General features: G+C 36.3%; 1 protein-coding gene across 4 annotated transcripts in view; it reads left to right on the forward strand.

Annotated features, from left to right (window-relative positions):
• LOC135203613 (uncharacterized) overlaps positions 1 to 25,000 on the forward strand; it is a 240,818-nt gene that overhangs the window by 177,609 nt on the left and 38,209 nt on the right. For 3 of the 4 annotated variants that reach the window (XM_064233440.1, XM_064233439.1, XM_064233442.1), the window contains exons 2-5: positions 13,303 to 13,521; positions 18,050 to 18,997; positions 22,467 to 22,513; positions 24,045 to 24,155. In XM_064233440.1, the coding sequence (XP_064089510.1) occupies positions 13,303 to 13,521; positions 18,050 to 18,997; positions 22,467 to 22,513; positions 24,045 to 24,155 (1,325 nt within the window). The remainder of the gene's footprint in view (positions 1 to 13,302; positions 13,522 to 18,049; positions 18,998 to 22,466; positions 22,514 to 24,044; positions 24,156 to 25,000) is intronic. The other variant, XM_064233441.1, reaches the window with a different exon arrangement.

The following is a 25,000-nucleotide window of genomic DNA, read 5'->3' on the forward strand; positions in this document are numbered from 1 at the left end:
GAAATTTACAAATGACAATATGACAAAATTATTCTTCATGTGCATAGAATTGCAGTGCTCTGTAACGTATTTAATATAGATTAATATCTCTCTCTCTCTCTCTCTCTCTCATCTCTTCTCGTCTCTCTCGTCTTTCTCTCTCTCTCTCTCTCTCTTCTCTCTCTCTCTCTATATATATATATATATATATATATAATATATATATATATTATATATAGTGTGTGTGTGCATTATACTGTATATATATACACATATATGTAGACATAAGTATAATATATATATAATCTTAGTGTGTGTTTTTTTCAGAATATGTACTTAAAAGTATATACATTGATGATGATCTGTTTAGGCAGAATGAAATGTAAATAAAGGTACGAGGAAATGAGAGAAAAAGATGAGGAAGAGAGAGAGAGAGAGAGAGAGAGAGAGAGAGAGAGAGAGAAAAGAGGATTATATACCGGGTGAGAGTCGTCGGTCTTCATGTGCGTTCGTGCGTGCGTGTCTGTTTGTGTGCGTAAACCCCTTGAAGGTCAGATGCCCCCTCCGGCTTTGGGTATGGCCGCCACTCTTAGCATATCACAGTCTTCCCCCCCCCCCTCTCCTCTCTCTCCTCACCCCCCCCCCTCCTCTCTCTCTCTCTCTCTCTCTCGTCTCTCTCGCTCTCTCCTCTCTCCTCTCCTTTCCTCCTCCTACATATAAGTATAAGTGAGCACACGATGTCTCCTCGGATGGACTAACACTGTCTTTGAGACATCCTAATCCTTGCAACTCCTTGGTAACTCCTGTAGCTCTCTCTCTCTCTCTCTCTCTCTCTCTCTCTCTCTCTCTCTCTCTCAAGAAATCATCATCCGGATACGAATAAAAGTGGCTTTGGAATTCCGTGGTTCCGACGCGTCGCTCATTAAGGCTTTATTGAATTTTTATCATCTGACTTGAAAAGAATTTCAACCTTCCATTTTTTTTTCTGTCGTTGTGATTCATCAGTGTCGTATAACTGGTTTGTTTTATTTTTGTTTTTACTAGTGGGGATGTTTGTGTAGCATAGTATTGGGACTTTTGCCATACTGTATCGAGTGTGTTATAGAGTTTGTATTCTCTCTCTCTCTCTCTCTCTCTCTCTCTCTCTCTCTCTCTCTTTATATAATACGAGTGTGTTTTAAAATGCTAAATATTTTGTTTCTTGGTTGAAATTTCCTTTTTAATGAATAAACATATCTTACTCGCTTTATTGGTCTGTCTTCGTAAAGCATCGTCGTCTAGCACTTAGAACCCTATTGATTTCCTTGTGAAACTAAATCCATTTGACAATACATCGTTTAGCAATTGATAACTTGACGTTCATTTATAACAACGATGATTTACTTTCTCTCTCTCTCTCTCTCTCAAGTTTTAATCTTGTTTCCTTCGTGGTTTTCTTACAAGATAGGAAGACAGAAGGATTGGGGTGGTGAGGGGAGGTAGGTTCGTTGTAACGGGGTCTCACCGGCAATTACTTCTCTACCGGCGCTGGAGGTAAAATCTCTCTCTCTCTCTCTCTCTGTCGGTTTCGTGTTCGTTGGGTGAACTTCATATTTTGCTTCCTGGGCCAAACTTCGTTCCTCTCTCTCTCTCTCTCTCTCTCTCTCTCTCTCTCTCTCTCTCTCTCTCTCTCTCACTTCGTTCCATGGTCTTTTCTTTCTAGACAAACTCTTTCTTCGATCATTTTCTTCACTTGTGTTTCTTTTTCCTCTCATGTAGAGTCGTCTGTCTTAGATTTTTTAAAAAATGTGTATTCCTCGGTATTTTCTTCCCACGCAGCTTTTTTTCTTGAATTTTTTTTTTTTTTTTGAATTTTTTTTTTTTTTTTTTTTTATAAATCTTCTCATATATTATTTTTACAACGCTGTCTTTAATTTACAGTATATTCTTGAAGGAATCGTAATTCTAGACCATACGTTTCACCAAAGTAAGCTGATTCTCTCTCTCTCTCTCTTCTCATCTCTCTCTATCTCTCTCTCTCTCTCTCTCTCTCTCTTTATATATAATATATATATATATATATATTATATATATATATATATATATATATATATATATATATATATATATATATAATATATATATAATCATACATATATTCAAAGTTTGAATTTCACATTGAATTCGAGCTTCATCCTGAACCCTGCCTGAAGTAGGTTTAATTTTGGGTTTATCTCACCAGGACTTCCAACATCTTCTTTTGTTATTAATGAAATGATGTCACCACTAATTCCTCGAGGTATTGCAGTATCCAACTTCATTTTTTATTTTTTATGTGTGGGGTTGGGGTGGGTTGATGATGATAAAGAATTTTTTCCTTAAAATCAAATTGTGCCTGACTGCTGGACATGTTGGAATGTGACGACACAAGTTGGCTTTTATTGACTCCGCGATTTTTACATTAACAAAAAATGCTTCAGGTGTATATACATACATACATACAAACATATATCAATATACTTGTTTTAAGTTTAGCTCAGTGTACTAGAGGCGAGGTATAAACTCACAAGCTGCAAAACTCTACGGATATTACACTCCGCGTTTCACTACCTGCTCATTAGCATTCAGCGGAAGCCACCTCGAACGGCGCCGATGTTAACGATTCTCCAGGAATAAATTCTTCTTTGTTCGTTAGAGACTGTTTGCTTGGTTAGAGTCTAATCATGCATTCGTTGTCCATATTCATTATTATGTTATTCTGTGTTCGTCTGATCTCCCTGGTGATTTTACTGTTATATTTTGTTCATGTAGTCTTTGGTACGATTAAGTTCTTAATAGTTTTCTGGTACAACTTACGAGGATGTAATTTAGGGTACTTTTATTATGAAGAAAGATTATCCATTAGTTAAAGATATTCTTAGAATTCTGTGATATTCAAAGAGGGGATTTTTATGTTGGCAATGTGTTGTAAAGTACTACTTTTATTATCGTTGATATTCATTGTATCTCATCATTAATTTCATAATTTTCTTCATCATCCGATACTCTTAATCCCATAGATAACGATAGTGAGAGTAGATGTAGCGGTAGAAGTTAGCGACTTGAATCAGGACATAACTTAGCTATGGTCTAGTCGAGAGAGAGAGAGAGAGAGAGAGAGAGAGAGAGATCTCAAATGTCCAGAGGTACCCGTGCGTGACATAGGTACGTTTTATAGATGGTCCCTTGTCATGCTACGTCAGTGCTTTGTCGATTGTAATGGATCGTGCAATTAGTTTTTTTATGATGATTATTACATGAGTACTGTCTTTAGATGATGGGATAGGGTGCGTCTGAAGATGTTTTGGTGGATATTATTGTTATAATGATTTAGCGTTTTGTTTTTTTTTTTTTTTTTTTTTTTTTTTTTTTTTTTTTTTTTTTTTTTTTTAAGAATCTTATATTATTGCGTGTTTGGAAAATTCAGATAAATTAGATTTTTGAATTGTTACTGGATTGTATTTCAAAATACGCTAGACTTGAGGTTTTGAAGACGTTACAGTACCGTATTCAATTTAGGATGTTCCAATACTTGACTATCTGTGAAGGTATTGAAAATATTCCAGACATGATTTTGTTATTACAGTACCGTATTCAGTGAAGGACGTTCTAATACTGAATATTTCTCAAGGTATTTCAGTTCCGTGGCTGTCGATGTTACGGCATTGTCAGTTTTCGAAGATGTTGAAGGACAGATGTTAAAGACCTCACAAACCTGCATTTATTCATTTTGCCTATTCATTTTGTAATCTACGTATTTTTTTAGTTTGAAAGTAACGCACTTTTTTAAACCCTGATAGAACTGTATCATAAAATGCTACAGTTCTTTGCCTTTGGAAAAATGGTTCAGTCCCGTGGGTTTTTTTTTTTTTTCTTTTCTTTAGAAATGAAAAGTTCTGCCGTATTTCTGGAGGTATCATAGCTCCGGGATCTGGGAATTGGTGCAGTAATGTCTAGCATTATAGTTTTCATCTTCGCAATGGGGAATGAGGTCTCTCTCTTCCATTTGGATTAAACCTGTAATTTTCTTTTTTAGTTTTCAAGTATAGATTACATCGTCTTTACATAACTGCGTGCGCACGCACACACACTTGCACACACACACACCACACACACACACCACACACACATATATATATATAGTATATATATATATATATATATATATATATATATATATATATATTGCACATACACATATATGTGTGTGTATATATATATATATATATATGTATATATAATATATATATATTTATACTGTTGTGTATATATATATATATATATATATAATATATATATATATATATATATATATATATATATATGATATATATACACGCGGCGTACGTCCACTTGTGCATTGAATTTTATGGCATGTATCATACATACTACTTTTATAAGCTAGTGTTTTGCTTACCACACAAATATCATTGGGACGCCGAAAATGTCACACTATATTTCTGCCTGTTGATATAAATGAGGCAGCAGCATCCCTTTAAAGCGAGTGAATATCATTAAGCGTGCGTGTATATGTCCCCCGGAAGTGCCACTCCTTAATATCAGGTAATATATACCTCTCTCCTCCTCTTTTGCTCCACGCCCCTCCCCTCCCACCCTCCTCACCCCCTCCCCTCCCTCCTCACCCCTCCCCTCCCCTCCCTCCTCCCCTCCCATCCTCACCTCAATCCAAGCCAGCAATTGCCAGAAAGGATGTGCTTACCTGAAAATTTTTACCACTGGGGCGATAATTTGAAAGAACTTCCCCCTCTTCGTTGTTGATGATGTTGGGAGTCAATAATTTCTGTTCTACCTCCCTCGTTCATCAGTCTGTTGGTTCTTAGGCCCCATTGTGGAAAATGTAAGGTCTTTTCAAAGCTTCTACCTATTAATTTTGGCGATGCTCTTGTTGCAAAGTGGTCTTTTCATTGTTAGTCAAAAGTTTAGTCTTTATTTGACCACAGGAAAGTAATGTTGTTACACATTTCAGGAGTTTGAAATAGGTTGTTGAAAATCTAACGGTGATGTTCCTTCGTTTTCCATTCTTTTTAAATCTTTATTCTTTTTCATAACAAATGAACTTGACTGTGAATTGTTGTCACGGACTTTTCTCATTACCGGAAGGAGCTAGATAAGGGGACCCTACTATTATTGAAATATTTTTCTGAGGTATTCGTGTCTGCAGCCAATTTTTAAATTTTAATTTTTTTTTAATTTTTATTTTTATTTTGCGAATGTTTGCATTTGTTTATCGAAACTTAACATCCCAAAAGGTCTACAAATATGTCTTTCCTTTCTTAATGTCAGGTGCGAATTAAACTATGCTTAAATATTGGCTGCAAGCTTTTTAACTGTTTAATTATTTCCACTAAAATTGGCTTGTAATAAATTTCATTCTTTAAAGCAATAGATATGCTAGTTAGTTCTATATATCTTTTTCTCGGTGAGTGATGACTCCTTGACTCCTTTTACTATTGGATGTTTTCAGATATAAAATGTTAATAATAAATATCAGTAACTGATCCTATTAATATGTCATTTCTCAAAAGTACTTTAGGAGATAGTAACAGTTTCTTGAAGGGAATGTTCAGGAATGACTTATGAAATGTCTTACTTATGACTATATTGAGTATTCATTTGAAGTTTGATGTTTCATCATAATTCTCAAAAGCATATTTATTTTTTCCGGGTCTGGGCTACATTAGGACTTGGAGTACCGCCCAATGACCTTTCGAAAGGAAATAGCAGAAACATGAATGTACTGGAAAAACCTTCAAATTCTCGATTGGAGAAGCCTTCAAATTCTCTATATTGGAAAAACCTTCAAATTCTCTATATTGGAAAAACCTTCAAATTCTCAATTGGAAAAACCTTCAAATTCTCTGTATTGGAAAAACCTTCAAATTCTCGATTGGAAAAACCTTCAAATTCTCTGTATTGGAAAACCTTCAAATTCTCTATATTGGAAAAAACTTCAAATTCTCGATTGGAAAAGCCTTCAAATTCTCTATACTGGAAAAACCTTCAAATTCTCTATTGGAAAAAACCTTCAAATTCTCTATATTGGAAAAACCTTCAAGTTCTTTATTGGAAAAACCTTCAAATTCTCTATATTTGTAAAACCTCCTAATTCTCTTTATTGGAAAAACCTTCAAGTTCTCATTATTGGAAAAACCTTCAAATTCTCTATATTGGTAAAACCTTCAAATTCTCTTTATTGGAAAAACCTTCAAATTCCCTATATTAGAAAAACCTTCAAATGCTTTATATTTGCAAAAACTACAAATTCTCTATATTGGAAAAACCTTAAAATTCTTTATATTGGAAAAACCTTCAAATTTTCTTTATTGGTAAAATCTTCAAGTTCTCTATATTGGAAAACGCTTCAAATTCTCTATATTGGAAAAACCTTCAAATTCCCTATATTGGAAAAACCTTCAAGTTCTCATGTGATTTGTGTAATGTCGCTACAGAACTTTGAAAGTATAAGAGATCATTTAAATTTTGTTCACCAAGTGGCGTGAATATGAACATAGCGAAGGTAAAGGCGTTCCAGAATTCCAGCGAAGGTAAAGGAGTTCCAGAATTCCACTCCTCTTATAAAGGATCTAGTAAGAAGGAATTTTTCCAAAGGCAGTATTAAAGCGCGTTGGCAGGTAATTGCAGCGAAGACAGGAAACGACTTAAAATATTTTTTCCTTCTAAACTAAGACTTCCCACGAACCTGAAGGAAGCCGAGTCTGTGAGCACTGTTGCTTGACCGTTACAGAAGACGGCTCTCTCTCTCTCTCTCTCTCTCTCTCTCTCTCTCTCTCTCTCTCTCTCTCTCTCTCTCTCTCTCTCTCTCATTATTTTGTCTGATTAATTAGCTATATGTCAGATTGTTTATCTTGGTAACATGTAATCGGTAAAATCATGTGTGATCTCTCTCTCTCTCTCTCTCTCTCTCTCTCTCTCTCTCTCTCTCTCTCTCTCTCTCTCTCTTCAAATATAGAATTATTAATCGATTTGTTAAGTTGATAATTGTTGTAAATATTTAGACTTGCAGCCCTTGAGCAAGAATATTTTTTAACCCTTATTCTCTCTCTCTCTCTCTCTCTCTCTCTCTCTCTCTCTCTCTCTCTCTCTCTCCTGGCGGTGAGTTGAGGAACTGCGCTTCACCTATCACTAACCTCCAAATCATTACAAGAGGTTCCCGGCCGACAGTGGCGTATTAAATCGAATCACTTTTGTTTTTGTTGTCTTTTTTTGTGTGTGTGTGTGTAACTTTTCATGCCTTTTGTTTTCATTGTCCTTCGGTACGTTAAAATGGACAATAGTTTTTCTCTCTCTCTCTCTCTCTCTCTCTCTCTCTCTCTCTCTCTCTCTCTCTCTCTCTCTCTCTCTTCTTATTTTATCAGTCTCCTGTTGCGTACCTTTTTATTATTATTGGTTTTTTTTTTAAGGATATTGGAGTATTGAATTGTCTTTAGGTTGGACTGATCGGTGTCTATCATTAGAAATAATTTGTCTTTTTTCATTTTCTTTGTATTGGGAACTTTTTATTTTCAATTTTTGTTTAGGCTTTATTGTTGGATTGGCATTGAGTCAAACTTGTCGAATGCATTCTCTCTCTCTCTCTCTCTCTCTCTCTCTCTCTCTCTCTCTCTCTCTCTCTCTCTCTCTCTCTCTAGAAAATTTTCTCCCAGAGAATTCTGTCTTACGTTCAGGATTTTTTGCTTCCTTCGGGCGTCGGTATTGTAGCAATTTAACGATGATTTGCACTATTTTTTTTTTTCCTTTTTTTGGGGGGTGACAATTATTACTATTTTTTTTTTTTTTTTTTTTACTCTGAACCTCCTTGAAGTTTGAGTCTTTCTTTCTCTATACTGAGTTATTACTGCTCGCAATTCTTGCTCTTCGATTACATCAGTATTATTTATATTTGCTTTTCTTTTTATCAGATTCAGTGTTGATAAGTTATCTTTCAAAATCCTTTTGTTTTAAGCTGTCATAAATAAAATGGTTTATCATCAGCATAACTCTTACTTATCATTCGTAACATTATTCTTTTCGTTTGATATACCCTTTGATAGTATGATATTTTCCTCCAGACACTATTTCTAGAATGTATGGCCTATGATAATGGAAGACTTCAGTTAATGTCATATAGTTTTGCTGAATCTGTGATAAAATCCATCTGCCGAAAGGTCGCATTAAGCAACTCTTATTATTATTATTATTATTATTATTTTAATTATTAATTATTATTATTATTTATTTATTATTAGTTAAGTAGTAGTTAGTAGTAGTAGTATTATTATCATCATCAACATCATCATCATCGTCATCGTCATCATCATCATCATCATTATTATTATTATTATTATTATTATTATTATTATTATTATTATTATTATTATTATTATTATGAAAACCGTGGGCGTGTTCTCTTTCACAATTCAGTCTTTGACCTTTATTATTGAGATGACTCACCTCCCTTGCTGCCCTTGAACTTCTCGACAGTGCTCCGACATCCTTGGCAAACTTTTCCTTAATTCCTAACATTTTTGTGAGGAGAGGTCACCTCTATTTGAAACGCTTTCATTCGTATCTCTGTTTTAAACGTGGCGTTTGTTAATATTGCTCGTATGTCTTCACTTTTTAATTGTTACCTGGATTTCCTCCCTGTTTTCCCGTCGTAAGGTCCTATGTCAGTCTGGGTTTCAGCCCTTTGGCAGTCTGGGTTTCAGCCCTTTTTGTGTCTGGGTTTCAGCCCCTTTTTGTGTCTGGGTTTCCCAGCCCTTTGGCAGTCCTGGGTTTCAGCCCTTTGGTGTCTGGGTTTCCTTTTTGGGTTCGGCCCTTTGGCAGTCTGGGTTTCAGCCCTTTTGGCAGTCGGGTTTCAGCCCCTTTGGCAGTCTGGGTTTTCAGCCCTTTGGCGGTCTGGGTTTCAGCCCTTTGGCGTCTGGGTTTTTCAGCCTTTGGTTGGTTTGGGTTTGTTGGCATCCCTTTTGGCATCTGGGTTTCAGCCCTTTGGCAGTCTGGGTTTCAGCCCCTTTGGCAGTCTGGGGTTTCAGGCCCTGGCGGCCCTTTGGTGTTTGGGTTTCAGCCCTTTGGCAGTCTCCCTGGGTTTTTCAGCCCTTTGGCAGTCTTGGTTTCAGCCCTTTGGCAGTCTGAGTTTCAGCCCTTTGGCAGTCTGAGTTTCAGCCCTTTGGCGGTCTGGGTTTCAGCCCTTTGGCGGTCTGGGTTTCAGCCCTTTGGTGGTTTGGGTTTCAGCCCTTTGGCAGTCTGGGTTTCAGCCCTTTTTGTGTCTGGGTTTCAGCCTTTTGACAGTCTGGGTTTCAGCCCTTTGGCAGTCTGGGTTTCAGTGCTTTGGCGGTCTGGGTTTCAGCCCTTTGGCAGTCTGGGTTTCAGCCCTTTGGCAGTCTGGGTTTTCAGTGCTTTGGCGGTCTGGGTTTCAGCCCTTTGGCAGTCTGGGTTTCAGCCCTTTGGCAGTCTGGGTTTCAGCCCTTTGGCAGTCTGGGTTTCAGCCCTTTGGCGGTCTGGGTTTCAGCCCTTTGGCAGTCTGGGTTTCAGCCCTTTGGCGGTCTGGGTTTCAGCCCTTTGGCAGTCTGGGTTTCAGCCCTTTGGCAGTCTGGGTTTCTGCTTCTTTTGGGGTCTGGATTTATGCCCGTCTTGTGTCTGGGTTTTCTGCCTGTTGGGGTCTGGGTTTCTCCCCTTTTTGTGTCTGGGTTTCAGCCCTTTTGGCGGTCTGGGTTTCTCCCCTTTTTGTGTCTGGTTTCTGCCTTTTGGCGGTCTGGGTTTCTCCCCTTTTTGTGTCTGGGTTTCTGCCTTTTGGCGGTCTGGGTTTCTCCCCTTTTTGTGTCTGGGATTCTGCCTTTTGGCGGTCTGGGTTTCTCCCCTTTTTGTGTCTGGGGTTCTGCCTTTTGGTGTCTGGATTTCTGCCCGTTGGTGGTCCAGGGTTATTCCAATGGCAGTCTGGGTTTCTGCCCTTCGGCAGTCGTGTTTCCACCCTTTGACAGATGGGGTTTTTCCCTTTGTCGGTTGGGTTTCCACTCAGCGAGCAGATTTGGTGAATTGAAAAGGGATGATTGGCCAGTTCAGAATGATTGTTGCTCTTTGCGTAGGTTTACGTATAGCAGTTTCATTGTAAAATGAAAGCTTTTACCATCGGGTGCTGGTATGAATTGAGTTAATTATATATACATATATATATATATATATATATAATATATATATATATATATATATATATCGAGAGAGTCGAGAGAGAGAGAGAGAGAGAGAGAGAGAGAGAGAGAGAGAGAGAGAATAATGTGTGTATATGGGTGTATATGAGAGAGAGAGAGAGGGAAAGAGAGAACGAGAATTATGTGTGCATATGAGAGAGAGAGAGAGAGAAATTATGTGTGTATATGGGCGTATATGAGAGAAAAAGAGAGAGAATTATTTGTGTATATGAGAGAGAGAGAGAGAGAGAGAGAGAGAGAGAGAGATTTTTAGAGACCGAGAGAGAGAGAGAGATTTTATGCATTATTTACCAACATCGACAAAGGAAACGCGTATCCGGCCGAGGATTAAGTGGTTCTCATATTGTGGTCAGCTGAGCAGGTGATTACTGATGGTGTTGTACAACACTTCGTTTGTTAAATGCGTTATGGAATGTTCACTGTGGCTGTCGGATATTCACTTTATTATGTTTCCCATTCTTGTTTTATTTATAATAAAGATATTTTTCTTGTATATTTCATGCATACTTCTATAATACATTTACTATGTTTTTTTTAGTAATTTTTTTAATATAATATTATAATAATAATAATAATAATAATAATATAATAATAATAATAATAATAATAATAATAAATAAATAAATAAAATAATAATAGAACACAGTTTTATTAAAAATAATGCATTCTCTCTCTCTCTCTCTCTCTCTCTCTCTCTCTCTCTCTCTCTCTCTCTCTCTCTCTCATGCACATAGACATATGCGATATGTTTTCTATCTTTATATTATTATTATTATTATTATTATTATTATTATTATTATTATTATTATTATTATTATTACTTATTTATTATTATTTAAATGAGTAAGAACTGAAAACGTATATTATTATGTATTCTCTCTCTCTCTCTCTCTCTCTCCGTCTCTCTCTCTCTCTCTCTCTCTCTCTCCCATGTGTACGTGTGAGAGAGGAGAGAGAGAAGAGAGAGAGAAGAGCAGGTGTGACGGTCAAGGTGAAAGGGACGTGGATATTAAGGACCGGAAAATGTCATTTTCTCATCAGCTGTTCCACTGTCTTGATTTTCCTTCGTCCCCCCCCCCCCCCCCCTCCCCCTTCCTCCCATCCTCCCTTCTTCTTGCCCTTGATGTTTTCTTAACCTTCCTTAGCGCTCTCTTTCTCTCTCACTCTCTCTCATTCGTGTTACTCTTCCTTTCCTTTCAGTTTTTCTTCTCTTTAGCCCCCTTTTTTCCTTACCATTCCTATTCTCTCTCTCTCTCTCTCTCTCTCTCTCTCTCTCTCTCTCTCTCTTTCTCTCTCTTTCAGTGTTGCCTTTATTCGTCCTCACTTGTCTCCTTCCTTTTTCTTTCTCTTGCCTCTTTCTGCTACCTCCTCTACTTCTCTCTCCATTTCACCTCTCTCTTCTCCCTCCCTCGTATTTCTCCCTTATCTAGCCTTCCAAGCCTATCTACTTTCCCCCTTTCTTTGGGGATGGAAAGAAATTGCAATTATACGCTCCCCTGCCCCCTCTCAGGAGCGATTATTCGAGTTAATATTTGATTAATGGCTTTATGGATGGAAGAGCGTCCTTATAGAGTATTTATGATTTTGCTGGCGTTAGTCTTCTTCTTTTTATGGTTTTAATCCCAGAACTTTGATCTTGACCTTCAGCAGCTTGAGAAACTTCGAAAGTATAATATTCCCTTTTTGATTAAATCAGGACTCGTTTATAGTGTTGCATTGGTACATTTCACTCATTTGACTGACAATTTAAGAAATTGCCAGTTTTCTTTCAAGTTGCAAAGAACCGATGAATATCGATATATGTCAACATTCATCAATAAATCGTTATTAATTATACACTTGAAACGCCATCAATTTATTTTGTTAATTGTCAAACAGATATGCAACAATGTTTAATCTTACAGTAACACTGTCATTTAAAGTTTAAAGTGTTTTGTCAATATGTGAATCATGAATACATTGTTATTAATTATACATTTGAAACGCCATGAATTTATTTGTTAATTGGCAAACAGATATAGAACAATGTTCAATCTTACAGTAACACTGTCAACTTGAACTGTGTTTTGTCAACCGTTCTGTGAATCTGTCATTTGTCAAAGTAATTTGTTAATCTATCATTTTAATTTGAATGATTTGAGATATGTCAAAGTGCTTCTGTGAATCTAATTTGTCAAAGTAATTTGTCAATCTGTCACTTTAATTTGAGATCTGTCAGGGTGTTATCAAGAGCTGTCAGTTAAAGTTTGCATTGCCATTAATTTGTGTCAGTCAATTGCGAAAAGGTATAGAGTTCTGAAGTTCTCGAAACCATTAGAACCTTGATGTCACTGCAGTTTTCTTATTCTCTCCCTCTCCCAATAGGGATTGAATTTACTCGTTGATAAAAATTAGTTGAACAAGTTTCGAATGCAGAACGTGTGTCACTGAACGCCTCTCTGTCACACCAAACCTGCGAAGTAGATATTATATGAATAAAATGCAAAATAAAAATATATGAATTTGCTTGCAAGTCCAGCAAAATCCAATAAATGAAACACGTTTAAGGTTTTTGGTTCGTAAGCTTATCTCGAGTTAACTACTTGTAAATCATCTGGAGCAGATGTTCCGTCTGCACAAAGTTTTCACCGTCAAGAATAAATATTATAGTCAAAGAATAACTTTTCTGTCGAAAACAACGAAAAACTTTGTTGAATGTTTTCGCTATTTTAATTATTTTTTGTTTCCACATAAAAATGACAGAAAACCTTATTTATTTACTGCTTTCACTATTTAGTCATTACCTCTTTTCACGTGAAAATGGAAAACCTTATTTATTGCTTTCACTATTTTAGTCATTACCTCTTTTCACGTGAAAATGACAGAAAACTTTATTTGTTCCTTTCACTATTTTAGTCATTACTTCTTTTCACATGGAAATGGCAGAATGCCCTATTTACTGCTATCACTATTTCAATCATTACCTCTTTTTCACATGATCACTATTTAGTCATTACCTCTTTTCACGTGAAAATGGCAGAATGTTTTAGCCAATTTCTCTTTTCACATAAATAACTCACTCTTTCCTCTCCTTCTGCAGCTGCCCAGGTCTGCCAGAGCGACAACGACTGCCCCGATGACCGCTTCTGTCTGGGCACCGCCTGCGTCGACCCGTGCCCCATCCTGACGCCCTGCGAGGGCGCCATCCAGGGGGGCGAGTGCTCCACCAAGGACCATGTGGCACAGTGCCGATGCCCCGAGGGCACCATCAAGAACTCGGCCGGGACCAATTGCATGCCCAACAATGGCACCACAGAAGGTTAGTCGGTTTGGGGCATCATTCAAATGAGGTTTTAGTTTTAGTTTTTTTAGTTTTTTTTTATTAGGTTATTAGGTTCATGAATATGAAGCAATAGTTAGATTTATGGTCTTTGATTTAATAGTAATTATATTGTGATATGATTGAAGTTATTGGCATAGTTATGATTTTCGTTAATGTTGCTTATAGTTCAAACTTTTCAGTTGAAGAAATTTTTACAATAAAAATTATCTCCATAGACTAGAGTTATGCCTGCGAATAGAGTTGCAATTTTAACTGCCCGATCATTTCTGAGCAGTAGACACGAAAAATCTAGATGCAAGTACAGTTATAGTTCAGTTGTAAAGTTCGGATTGTATTGAAAGGTTATAGTTATATTAAAATTTAGCATATTTTTCTTTTATGATTTTTGAATCGTAATAAATGCGAAGTTCAGCGTAGCTAATATTATGATATTACATAGGTTAAGAGTAGCAGACAAATCATGTTGCGATAAATATGTGTTTAAACGTGTGTAGGTTGGTATAATGATGCATACCATTAATAAAAGATATGCCCTAGTTTATGTAGATTTATATTTAAGTATATTATTATGATCTAGGCTTATCAGTTTTCAAAATCTAGATTAACTGTATCTAACAATAAATAGATTTATAGGTTGATAACATTCAATTTATTCGTGTTAGGATACTTTTTACTTTTAATGACAACGTAGGGTCATTTTTAATCGGTCTGTAGGAGTTTTTATGTTGTTTGAAATTCTAAGCTTTGATGGTAAGAATATTATAGAAATCTTGACGTAAATTAAGTAGGTTAATTTTTAAGAATTTTTGGGAATAATAAAATTGTTGAATTTGCTTCCTAATTAATTACTTATGAGTTCATTCAGTCACAAAACTTATTATTATTATTATTATTATTTTTAAATCCTTTTGTTTAACCTTTAATTTCACCACAGGTGGTGATTTATTTTCATTTGAAGTCTTTCTGAATTTATTGTATTTTCTTTCAGTATTTAAACAATAGAGATCATTTCCCCATTATTTTAACAGTAGGTTCAGACTACCGATTATCTCATGAGAATTGCATGTGCTCGTGGTTCCGATTATCCGGTCTTAGTATACGTGATGATCTCTGTCTTAGATGTGCTTTACGCTCAGAAAGGTTAAAAGAAGCAAATATGAAATATTCACTTTTATTTTCAAAAATAGTTATCTCTGTGTTTATGGATATCGGGCCATTCAAACTATATGAATTGCACATTTCATTCTTGAATAGTATTTTACATTTAAGGCATGCTTTCAAATCATTAGGTTGTTGTCTGCATGCAGATATGTAACCTACACGAAACTTAATCTTTATATATGCATGTCTCCACATTTGAGAACACGAAATTCACATTTGTCTGCATGATTTCACGTCATTGTTTTAGTTTCCTGACCACTTCGGAATGACTTGCATGGTTTTTTGTAGTTCGTGAAAACGGGTTTGAGATTTGAGCTAGTTGATGCTTTGTTTTTGTGGAACTGTTCTGTGCCATTTTTTTTTTTTTTTATTCAAAATTTCTTTGCCACTTTTATGAACAATTATTGTGTGTTTCTCTTCTGAATCATTTAATTGTTAATTATATTAATATCTTTTGCATGATCAAAGTTAATAAACGAAGAACTCCGTTCTGTAGTTCTTTTTCAAGATTTTTGCAAGTAATGAACGGTTCCAACTTGTAAACATCAGCTACCTTCTTATAAACACAGGGAATTGGTTGCTTAACTGTGCGTAACAACAAGTACTAGTTGCTTTTTAAAGTACTGCTGATTCTGGAATGAGTTATAAATGGGTCTAAAACGGATGCTTTTGGTGAATTCATATTTATGGAAGATTTCGTATATATATATATATATATATATATACATATATATATATATATATATATATATGTGTAGTGTTGTTTATATTTTGATGAATATAGCATGACAAGAGTGATGTATGAACACTTCGTTTTGTTAAATATTATGGTTAAGATTATTGCAAGATGTACATAGTACGTTTGTTCGTGTCAACAAACAACCTAAAACATTAATTAATTGTATAATTTTTCAGTATTTAACAGTCGAAAAATTACAAACGTACACAAAATTAATGTTATGACTCTCCTCTTCATTTGTATAGATTAACGAAGTCACTAATCGACTAATTGGCATTATTCACTTGAGATGATTCCTGGAAATGAAATTTCCGAGTAATCCCAAATCTTACATAAGTATTCACTTGATGGATTTGCTATTCTGTGGGTTGAGGGAAGCTCCGTAGTTCTTGAAAAAAAAAAAAAAAAAAGTGTCTTTTGTACTTGTACGCTAACTTTTCACTAAATAAAATTTTATTATTGAATATCAGTTTCTCTCTTGATTAAATTTCGCACGAATAATTGAATCAGGAAATTCCCCTTTCCTAGTTAAAGTGTAGTCTTGGTTCTTTCGGTGTACAGATACAAAAGACAGGTCTTTTATTTTTATCGGAGACAGATTGTAAAACTTTCCTATTTTTCAAGTTTCTCTGTTATGACCTGAGTGACTTGTCTTCACTTGATGCTCTGCCAGGCAGGTCTGTCTTCTAAATTATCTTTCACTTGAGATCTGATGCGTTCATATGAAATTGGTATAGAGGCCTCTGTAATTGATGCAGCACTGCTTGGAATCCGAATTACATTTTAAAAATTCTGATGTACCACAAACGGAATGTTTTTTTTGTGGACCTGGTTTGGTATTAATCTCAGTACTGCTGGAAGTCTAAATTTCACTTTGAAAATACTTATCTCTATGTTATGGCATTTGTGTCATAAGCCGAATGTTTGTGTGGACCTGAATTTGTGTCAGAAGACCCTCAAATTTTGACCTCGGTGTGATGGCCGGACCTGTGTCATATTGACTGACAGGGACACTAAATTTATTATTGGTTGAAAAAGTAAGAAGACTGTCATGATTGTTAGGAAATTCAGAAGAGCAGAAAGAATTAGATAACTGAGTTTGTAACCAAATAAAGAATTTGTAAATAGTCAGTAAAAGTTCTTTGCTTCTAAGTAGAGGTTAATGATAGAAAACCTTGTAGACATTTGAGCCTTTGTAATGAGGTTGTTTTTAAGTGCTGAAAATTGTTATTCTGTAGAGAACCATTATTCGATAGACGGACTAACTTGTAAGATGATGCTTTTGTATTCCTCTCTGTAGCCTAGAATTATAGTGCATCAGATGAATGAAGTCAGTTGAAGGTTGTGTTGGTCTCTTTAAAAATCACAGGCCAAATTATTGCAGTTAATATGGGCAGTTGTTTTGAGCTCCTCAGGCCAAGTGGTGCTCAAAAAAAAAAGAAAAAAAAACTTGTGCAAGGTCTGTCGGATCTAACAGCAACTGTCCTATATATTTTGAGTTTATCAGACCTCAAAATACTTAGGATAAATAAAGAGATATGGCAACGCATCAACCCAACTACCCATCCTGAAAACATAAAGCAAACTTTAACTGACTTCATGTGTTGGACGTTTGAGATTGTAGTCAAAGTACTCTGTCATGTGAGCTTCGTATAGACTTGATTGATTGAATTACCGTTTGACGTATAGCAGTACAGTACAGCTGTTGTTGGTGTTACTGATTTGTTGCATGGGTCGTACTGGAATGAGTATTTTGGGGAACTTGAATGATTATGTCTTAGTTCGAAGAATCGAAATGAATGTATTTTTTTATATATGAATTTGGCTCTGAATGTGTTATGTGTTTAGTGTTCAGCCGATAATAATCCCTTAATCCATTATTAACGTTGGCTAAGCGCTGATGTTGCCACACCATAATAATTGTGCAGTTTTAACCCCATGCCACAACATTGGCCCCTTGTTGAACGCAGCTCGGTGTTTTAACCCACTAAAGTTGCCAGGTGCAATTTTATGTTTACATGTTAGTATAGTAGATTCACATCAACCCTGCATCTGTTGTCTAGTCCAGTCCCTTACGCCGCTCCTGATTGGCTGTTGATAAGCCAGTCACAGGACTGGAAACTCAGTCTCTTTCGAGAGTTCACATGGATAGGAGCTATGTTCCACCTCTCCTGAGGGATACGTCTTTCAAAAGTATCCCTCCGGTGAGGTGGAACATATATCCTGCCTATGTGAACTCTCGAGAGAGAGCCCCGTGATTGGCTTATCAACAGCCAATCATGAGCGTCGTAAGGGACTGGCCTAGACATCAAATGCACGGTTCATGTAAATCTACTATGGTCACTATAACCCTCTATGTAACCCCTCAAACAAAACAATTTAATTTATGGGATTTTGATGCAGAGCCTAATGCCTGTTCAATAGGTACATGATCATTGTAACAAGTGTAGATTTTACGAATGACAACCTGTTGGTAGATGGAAGTCAGCAAAATCATTCTGTAGCTGGATCATATTAGAATACATTGGCGCTTCACCAAGGCCAGCAGAATAACATGTGCTGCTCTGACCTGACTGCAATGCTAGTTTTGACCTTCTGCTTCAGGATGCCAGTACGAGGGTCGCCTTTACGCCGCGGGAGAAGTTCGTTATAGCGGAGAGTGCCAAGAGCAGTGCCGCTGCGGTACAGACGGCCAGTTTGCCTGTGGCCCAGTCAGTTGCCCCATTGGGCTCTTCCTGACGGGTCAGCATTCCAAAGAAGAGCTCTGTATTGAGTTGAGAAACCGACCAGAAACTGACGAGTGCTGTGTCGTTGTGGTCTGTGCTAACAATCAAACACATCCTTCATTGTTGATCTCTCCCGGTAGTCACCGCCTCGGGCCCATTTCAGGGGAAGAGGCCTCCTCTCTCCGTGGGAACTCCCCACCTTTGTCCGGTCGCAGCGTCTCCCAGGAACGACCGAAGCCAATCACAGAGGACGAGTACCAGAGGAGGCTGAAGGATCTTGAGCAGGAGCTGAACAAAGATCAAAGTGAAAAGAAACCCACTGGAAGTAAGCTGAACTCGAACCATACTGAAATTGAGAAAGAGCATCCTACTAAAGTGACTGAATCTGACGATTCAGTGCAGAAGGACGTCTTGCCTGTGGATGTGGCAGATGTTACCGAGGAGTCTCAAGTCGAGACGAGCACTCATCTGGATGACATCTCTGAACAAGCTACGACTGTGCCAAGTGTACAGCTGGAAGATGAATTAGTCACAACTATGATGCCAGATGTCCAGCAAGACGATGAAGAGGCAGCAACTGAAACTCCCATTCCGGCAGTGGTTGTGGAACTGAATGAACATGGCCACGAAGTCCACAAAATCACTGTCGGGGAGGCGATTGAGGTCGTCACTCAGCCTATAGGAGGTGGAGTCGAATCTACAACCTTAGGCGCAGAAATGGAGGAAACCACGACCCAGCCTCCGACTGAAGAAATGACCACAGAACTGACCCCTGTCGAGGATGAAGTAGGATTTGTGTCCGCCCGGGAGGGCAAGATGGCTCCAGGTAAGGCACCATCGGTGATGACGACGGACTTAACAGCTTCAAGGGTCATCTTGGATATCTTGCAGATGATGCATCATGTTCATTGCTATGCACTGACTTTGTAAACATCCGACACTTACTTTAAGCCATTAAATGACAGTAGTCTGGTTTATAAAACTGAACAGAATCAAGGTAAACAGTGACACTTTGTAGAGTAGAAAAAACGGACATTATAGTAGTGCGCAGTGCCACTGTGCATAGTAAACAGCACTGGAATATATAAAGCCATAGAAATGGAAGAAATATGTTTAAATTGGATAATTAATGGAGGCCCCATAGCTGTAATCCTGTCTATTTTAACATTTTGTAATATAACCAATTGGATAGTCACTCGCCACTGAAGAAATTGATGATGCCTGGGATGGAAGTTCAATTTATATTTTTCGAGCCAAGTATCTATTTATGAAGAAAAGTAACGTATGGCAATACTTCATTAAACAGAACTTTATTCGTAAAGTAACTTGGAAAACAAAATTTGAATTTTCATTCGTAGTAGATTGACCATTTCTGTGTATATTTTCAGTGCTGACCCTTTCCCATATAGTGTTGCTGGTGATGAGTAGATCGTATGCTTCTAGTTGTCAATTGATTGTTGGAAAAAGCTATACTGTAGATCCACATACCTTAGGCTACACGCTTCATGTGGTGGCGTGATGTGTTGTGGCCCAGTTTAGTATTAGTGTTCTAGGAGAGTTGGCGTAGCTTCGTTACAGCAGACACAACACTCAACATAAAGAATCTACGTACACCTATATCAAAATATTCCAGAGGGATCATAAAAACATAACTTACGTTTTTTTTTTCCAGCAGAAAATCTACAAGTTTTGTGGAGATATTTTCTATAAGAGAACGTCTGTTGTTTTGAAATGGCTTGTCAAAAATCTGGTGGTTGTGGTGGCAAAATTATTTGTAAATCTGCCTCAATACCTTATAGAAGAAGGTTTGGTCTTCCTAGTCCATAATTTATGTAAAAGGATTTCCTCCTAAATGTTATTTGAGGGCTTGAAAGTGCCCCTTCAGCTAGAGGCAGTTGTAACTTGACTAAGTCACTAAATCTTAATGATTTAGTGTAAGGAATCAACCTTGTCAGAACTTCATTTGCAGTTCCTAAGTGTTTGCAAATACATCACACTTGAGTGAAGAGTGTGGCCCTTTCCTAAATTATATAAACTTTTTTATTTTTATTTTTTCTCTAAACTTGGAAAAAATTGCAGATAGGAAACTAATCCTATCTTCGCCTCTCACAGATCTGGAGAATTAAATTCTAGGCTTTAGCATTTTCCTACTTTAATTTGTTTTCTGATGTGAAGGTAATTCGTATCATTGGATTGTATTTACCATCAGCCATGATAAGAAAAATGTTTTATTAATGGAGACAGAGTAAATGTGAATGTAATTCATAACCTAGGATCCCCACGAATGTTGAAATATAAATCTGGTAACCATTTCTTTTAACATGAGAAAGAAATGAAGAGAAAGAAATGAACCTTAGTGTCCCCTTTTTTCGTTGTATTAATTCAAATAGATTCTGAAGAGATGAGTCCAATGGACGTCTCAGATTATAAAGACGACAATTTAATTATTTTAGTCTAAACTCTTCCTTGACCATTCACAAGATAGCTGAACATCAATAATAAACAAATTAAAAGTTTCCATATTTTGCGTATCATTGCCGTCATGTCGTCATCTCTGCCGACCGAAATTGAATAAAAAGAAATCGTCTAATTATTATGAGTGACTGTACATAGATTAGGCGGCAGTTCTTTCACTGCCATATAGATTCAAAGTTAAAAGAAGATGTAAGAGTGGCTCATATTAGACTTATATTTGGGCGCTGTAAATGAGATTAGAGAATAGGCTTTAGATTTGTTATTATGTTCGCAGAGACTATTCATATTCAAGATGTGAGAGATGAATATTGAATAAATGACATTGCGTCAGAAATATAAATGAAGTTGTGAGGATAAAACAGTGGAATGATCAAATTCCTGCTCAACAGATGAGACTCGTGTTAAGTAAAAATAATGGAGATAAGTGAGGTTTTGGACAGACGGGCAAGATACGCCTGAGTGGGGAAGTTAACGTGAAATTGAATTATGTGCTGGTAAACACTTTATGTAGTAAATTTGGAATATGATCATAGGATAAAGAAGATTCTTGTTGGAAAATAGGAAAATATAATCTCAACAGATGGAGCTTTTGCCCACTTAAGATTCACAAGGTGAATAGAGAAAGCTTTCATAGCTATATGAAATTCTTCTTTGGGAGATGAAACGAATACAATCTCATCATTTTCATATCGGGTTGACAAGATTCATATTGGAGAAGGGATATCAAGCCCAAAGTCTTCCTGTGAAGGAGATAAGGATTGGAGGAATCAACCAAATACCTAATAACCAAGTTTCTGTTTCTTTAAATTGGATTTAGTTAAGGTTGGGGAAGAGAATCTCTTACCAATCTCTTACATAGATTTGGCGGCAGTTATTTCGCTATTCAGATCTAAAGCCTATTCTCTATTCTCATTTACAGCGCCCAGATATAAGTTTAATGTTCTTTTAATTATGAATCTATATGGCAGCGAAAGAACTGCCGCCTAATCTATGTACACTCGCTCATAATAATTTGTACAATTGGTATATCTTTGAATGAAGAAGGCAATATTTGTTCCTGATAGCTAAAGGAGACAGGTAGTTCCTCGTTGGACGAGTGGATTACGTGCTCGCCTACCGATTCGGTAGTCCGAAGTTCGATTCTCCGCTCTGCCAACGTTGAACCAGAGGAATGTATTTCTGGTGGTCAGAAATTAATTTCCCGATATAATGTGGTTCGGATCCCGCAACAAACTACAGGTCCCTTTGCTAAGTAACCAATTGGTTCCTAGCCACGTCAAAATATCTAATCCTTCGGGCCAGCCGTAGGAGAGCTGTTAATCAGCTCAGTGGTCCGGTAAAACTAAGATAAACTTTACTTTTTTAAAGGAGACAGGTTAATAGTTCATGATGATACTGTTATTTTTATATTCTTTTTAACTAGGTTTTTGTGAGTGATAAAATACCGGTTAATGGAAGCTGAATGTTACATTCTGAGGCAAAAATCGAAGTTGAAAAATCCTCTAATTATATTATTCCTGACATCTTGACTCTCTCTCCCCTTACTAGGGATAATAACTTGGACACTGGACTGCTATGCTTTTGTTTTGTTTTGATTTTTATGATATTTTATCCTTAAGTTTCTTGCTATGTCATGATATTTTATTTGACCTTGTTGCCTGCTCGACTGTCTTTTATTACTATTTCATTTCGATTAACAATTTAAAAAGTAATCTTTCATTTGTATATAATTGGCTGCGCCTATTAGTTTTTTAAGATTGATTATCACGTCTCTTCCGGACTGTTGTGTTTTTGATAATGCATCGTTATTTCTGCCACAGAAGACACCATCCTCACCAACGAATCAACTGGCGTCATGAAAGAGAAGGTGAGTTGAGTCAAGAATATGTTATTGTCCCGTAACTTGTAACTCACTTAGGACGTACAAGAATTTGTCGCGAGGTTTCAAGATATTAGGATAAAATGATTGGGCGTCTCCCTGTTTTATTTGCTTGAATGTTTTTGTTGATATTTTTCCAGTAATATTTTAATTAGATATTAGACATTGTTTCCAAAATGATAATTAGTCTAGTAAAATAACGATGATCAAGATGACTGTTAAGAAGTTTTACTGATTCCCGATCTAGATATTGAATAGTTACTTTGTTGTTCTTGTTCTTGTTCTTTTTGTGGGGGTGGGAAAGGTCTCTGGAAGAGCTTGAAAAGGTATGAAAAAGGTGTTTCGCGCTGAGTTAGAGATACAGGAATATCAGGAGAGGATATTTATGATATATTTATTATAATGCAAATGTAAATTATAAATAATGTGCAAGTTAAACAATACAGAACAATTATTTCTATTAAAATATAGCCTATTTCTTTTAATTTTCGTTCGTGAAACAAGACTCAATTTGACCGTTGAATTTAGCACGTTTCGTTTTTATTTACGTTAAAAGTTTGAAATAAAAATGTTTACAACTTATGTATGAAGGGAAAATCTTGAGCGTATCCTGGGTAAGCTGGAGGTCAGATCACGCCTTGTTTTGCTATAGAAGGGTTTGGAAGAACATTGATTCAAGATACTATTTGTTTAGTTTTAGTGCAAAAGGGTTTAACTATCTTGATGTTTCAAGGTCAAATAAACCCTTCAGGAACAGTCGGAATTCGATAGTGAAAAATGTTCAGTTTAGGTTTTTTTTAATTAAATTTTTTAAACTTACCTGATGGAAACTGTTCAGTAATTTTTTTAGATGGAAATTGATAAAAGAATAGTCTTAAGAATTTGACTGAAATACAATTTAGAATTGTATTTTGCTATTCAAGGTATAAAAAGAATACTTTTCGTGGTAAATCGCAGTTATTTCAAAACGGGATTTAATGTCTTGAGAGTATTTTTAGAATGAAATATCTATATCTTATATAACCTAAGTATATATATAAATATAATATATCTATATATATATATACATACGACTAACTAACATATCCATAATCATATATATAGTATATTAATATATAATATATATATATAATAATACGTATAATATTATATACATGAACATAACATACTTACATTATAAGTATTATATATATTATATATATATATTATATTATAGTATATATATATATGAACACGTACTTGACAATATCCTTAAATCCACGATAGAGAGGCAAGTGAAACAAGGACTTGGAACAAGCGCTTTCGTAGTATATTCTAAATTTTCGAGTTCACACTTGAAAATGTAGAATATACTACGAAAGTCCTTGTTCCAAGTCCTTGTTTCACTTGCCTATCTATCGTGGATTCAAGGATATATATATATATATATATATATATATATATATATATATATATATATATATATATATTTATTTATTTATTTATTTATTTATTTACCTAAAAACCTTCCACCCACCAGGATGACGTAACCGGAAGGAGCGCAGCAGGAGGACTGAAGGTATTGGCCGTAACCCACAATTCCTCAACTCTAGTCCTGCCTTCCACCAAGGGAGGAGACGTGTATTACAAGGTATGCCTAAGTAATTCATAACCAACTATAGTAGATTCACATCAACCGTGCATCTGATGTCCAGGCCCGTCCCTCACGACGCTCCTGATTGGCAGTTGATAAGCCAATCGCAGGGCTGGAAACTGGTTAGGATCTATATTCCACCTCTCCTGAGGGATACATCTTTCAAAAGTATCCCTCAGGAGAGATGGAACATACATCCTGTCTATGTGTACTGTCTCGAGAGACTGAGAGTTTCCAATCCCGTGATTGGCTTATCATCAGCCAATCAGGAGGGTCGTAAGGGACTGGGCTAGATATCAGATGCACGGTTGATGTGAATCTACTATAGCACCTGTTGTATGCGGGTTATTCATGATGTACTACAATACCCTTTTTAATGTAGTTGCAACGTATTTATATTTGAAGTGTATAGAAAAAGTCAGAGTAAATTTTACGATTGGATGTAGAAGTATTACGAGGGAATAAATATTTCGAATCTTGGGTCAGTTATTTGTTTTGACTTAATTAGCTCTTTGGATATTTAACTTTAATTTGATAGTATTAACAAAACCGATGTGAAGTCGACCCACTATAAGATTGAAGTAGGGCTGTGTGAGTCATTCACGGACACGTTTTTGTCTGTTTGATTCGTTGACGAATGTGAGTTTTGCTCATTTGTGCTTGCGCTCGTTCTTCAGTCATTATATTCATAATAATTTGTGCTTGAGCTCGTTCTTCAGTCATTGTATTCATAATCATTTGTGCTTGAGCTCGTTCTTCAGTCATTGTATTCATAATCATTTGTGCTTGAGCTCGTTCTTCATTCATTATTCATAATAATTTTGTGCTTGAGCTCGTTCTTC

This window comes from Macrobrachium nipponense, chromosome 36 (genome assembly GCF_015104395.2).
Source record: "Macrobrachium nipponense isolate FS-2020 chromosome 36, ASM1510439v2, whole genome shotgun sequence".
Lineage (NCBI taxonomy): Eukaryota > Metazoa > Arthropoda > Malacostraca > Decapoda > Palaemonidae > Macrobrachium > Macrobrachium nipponense.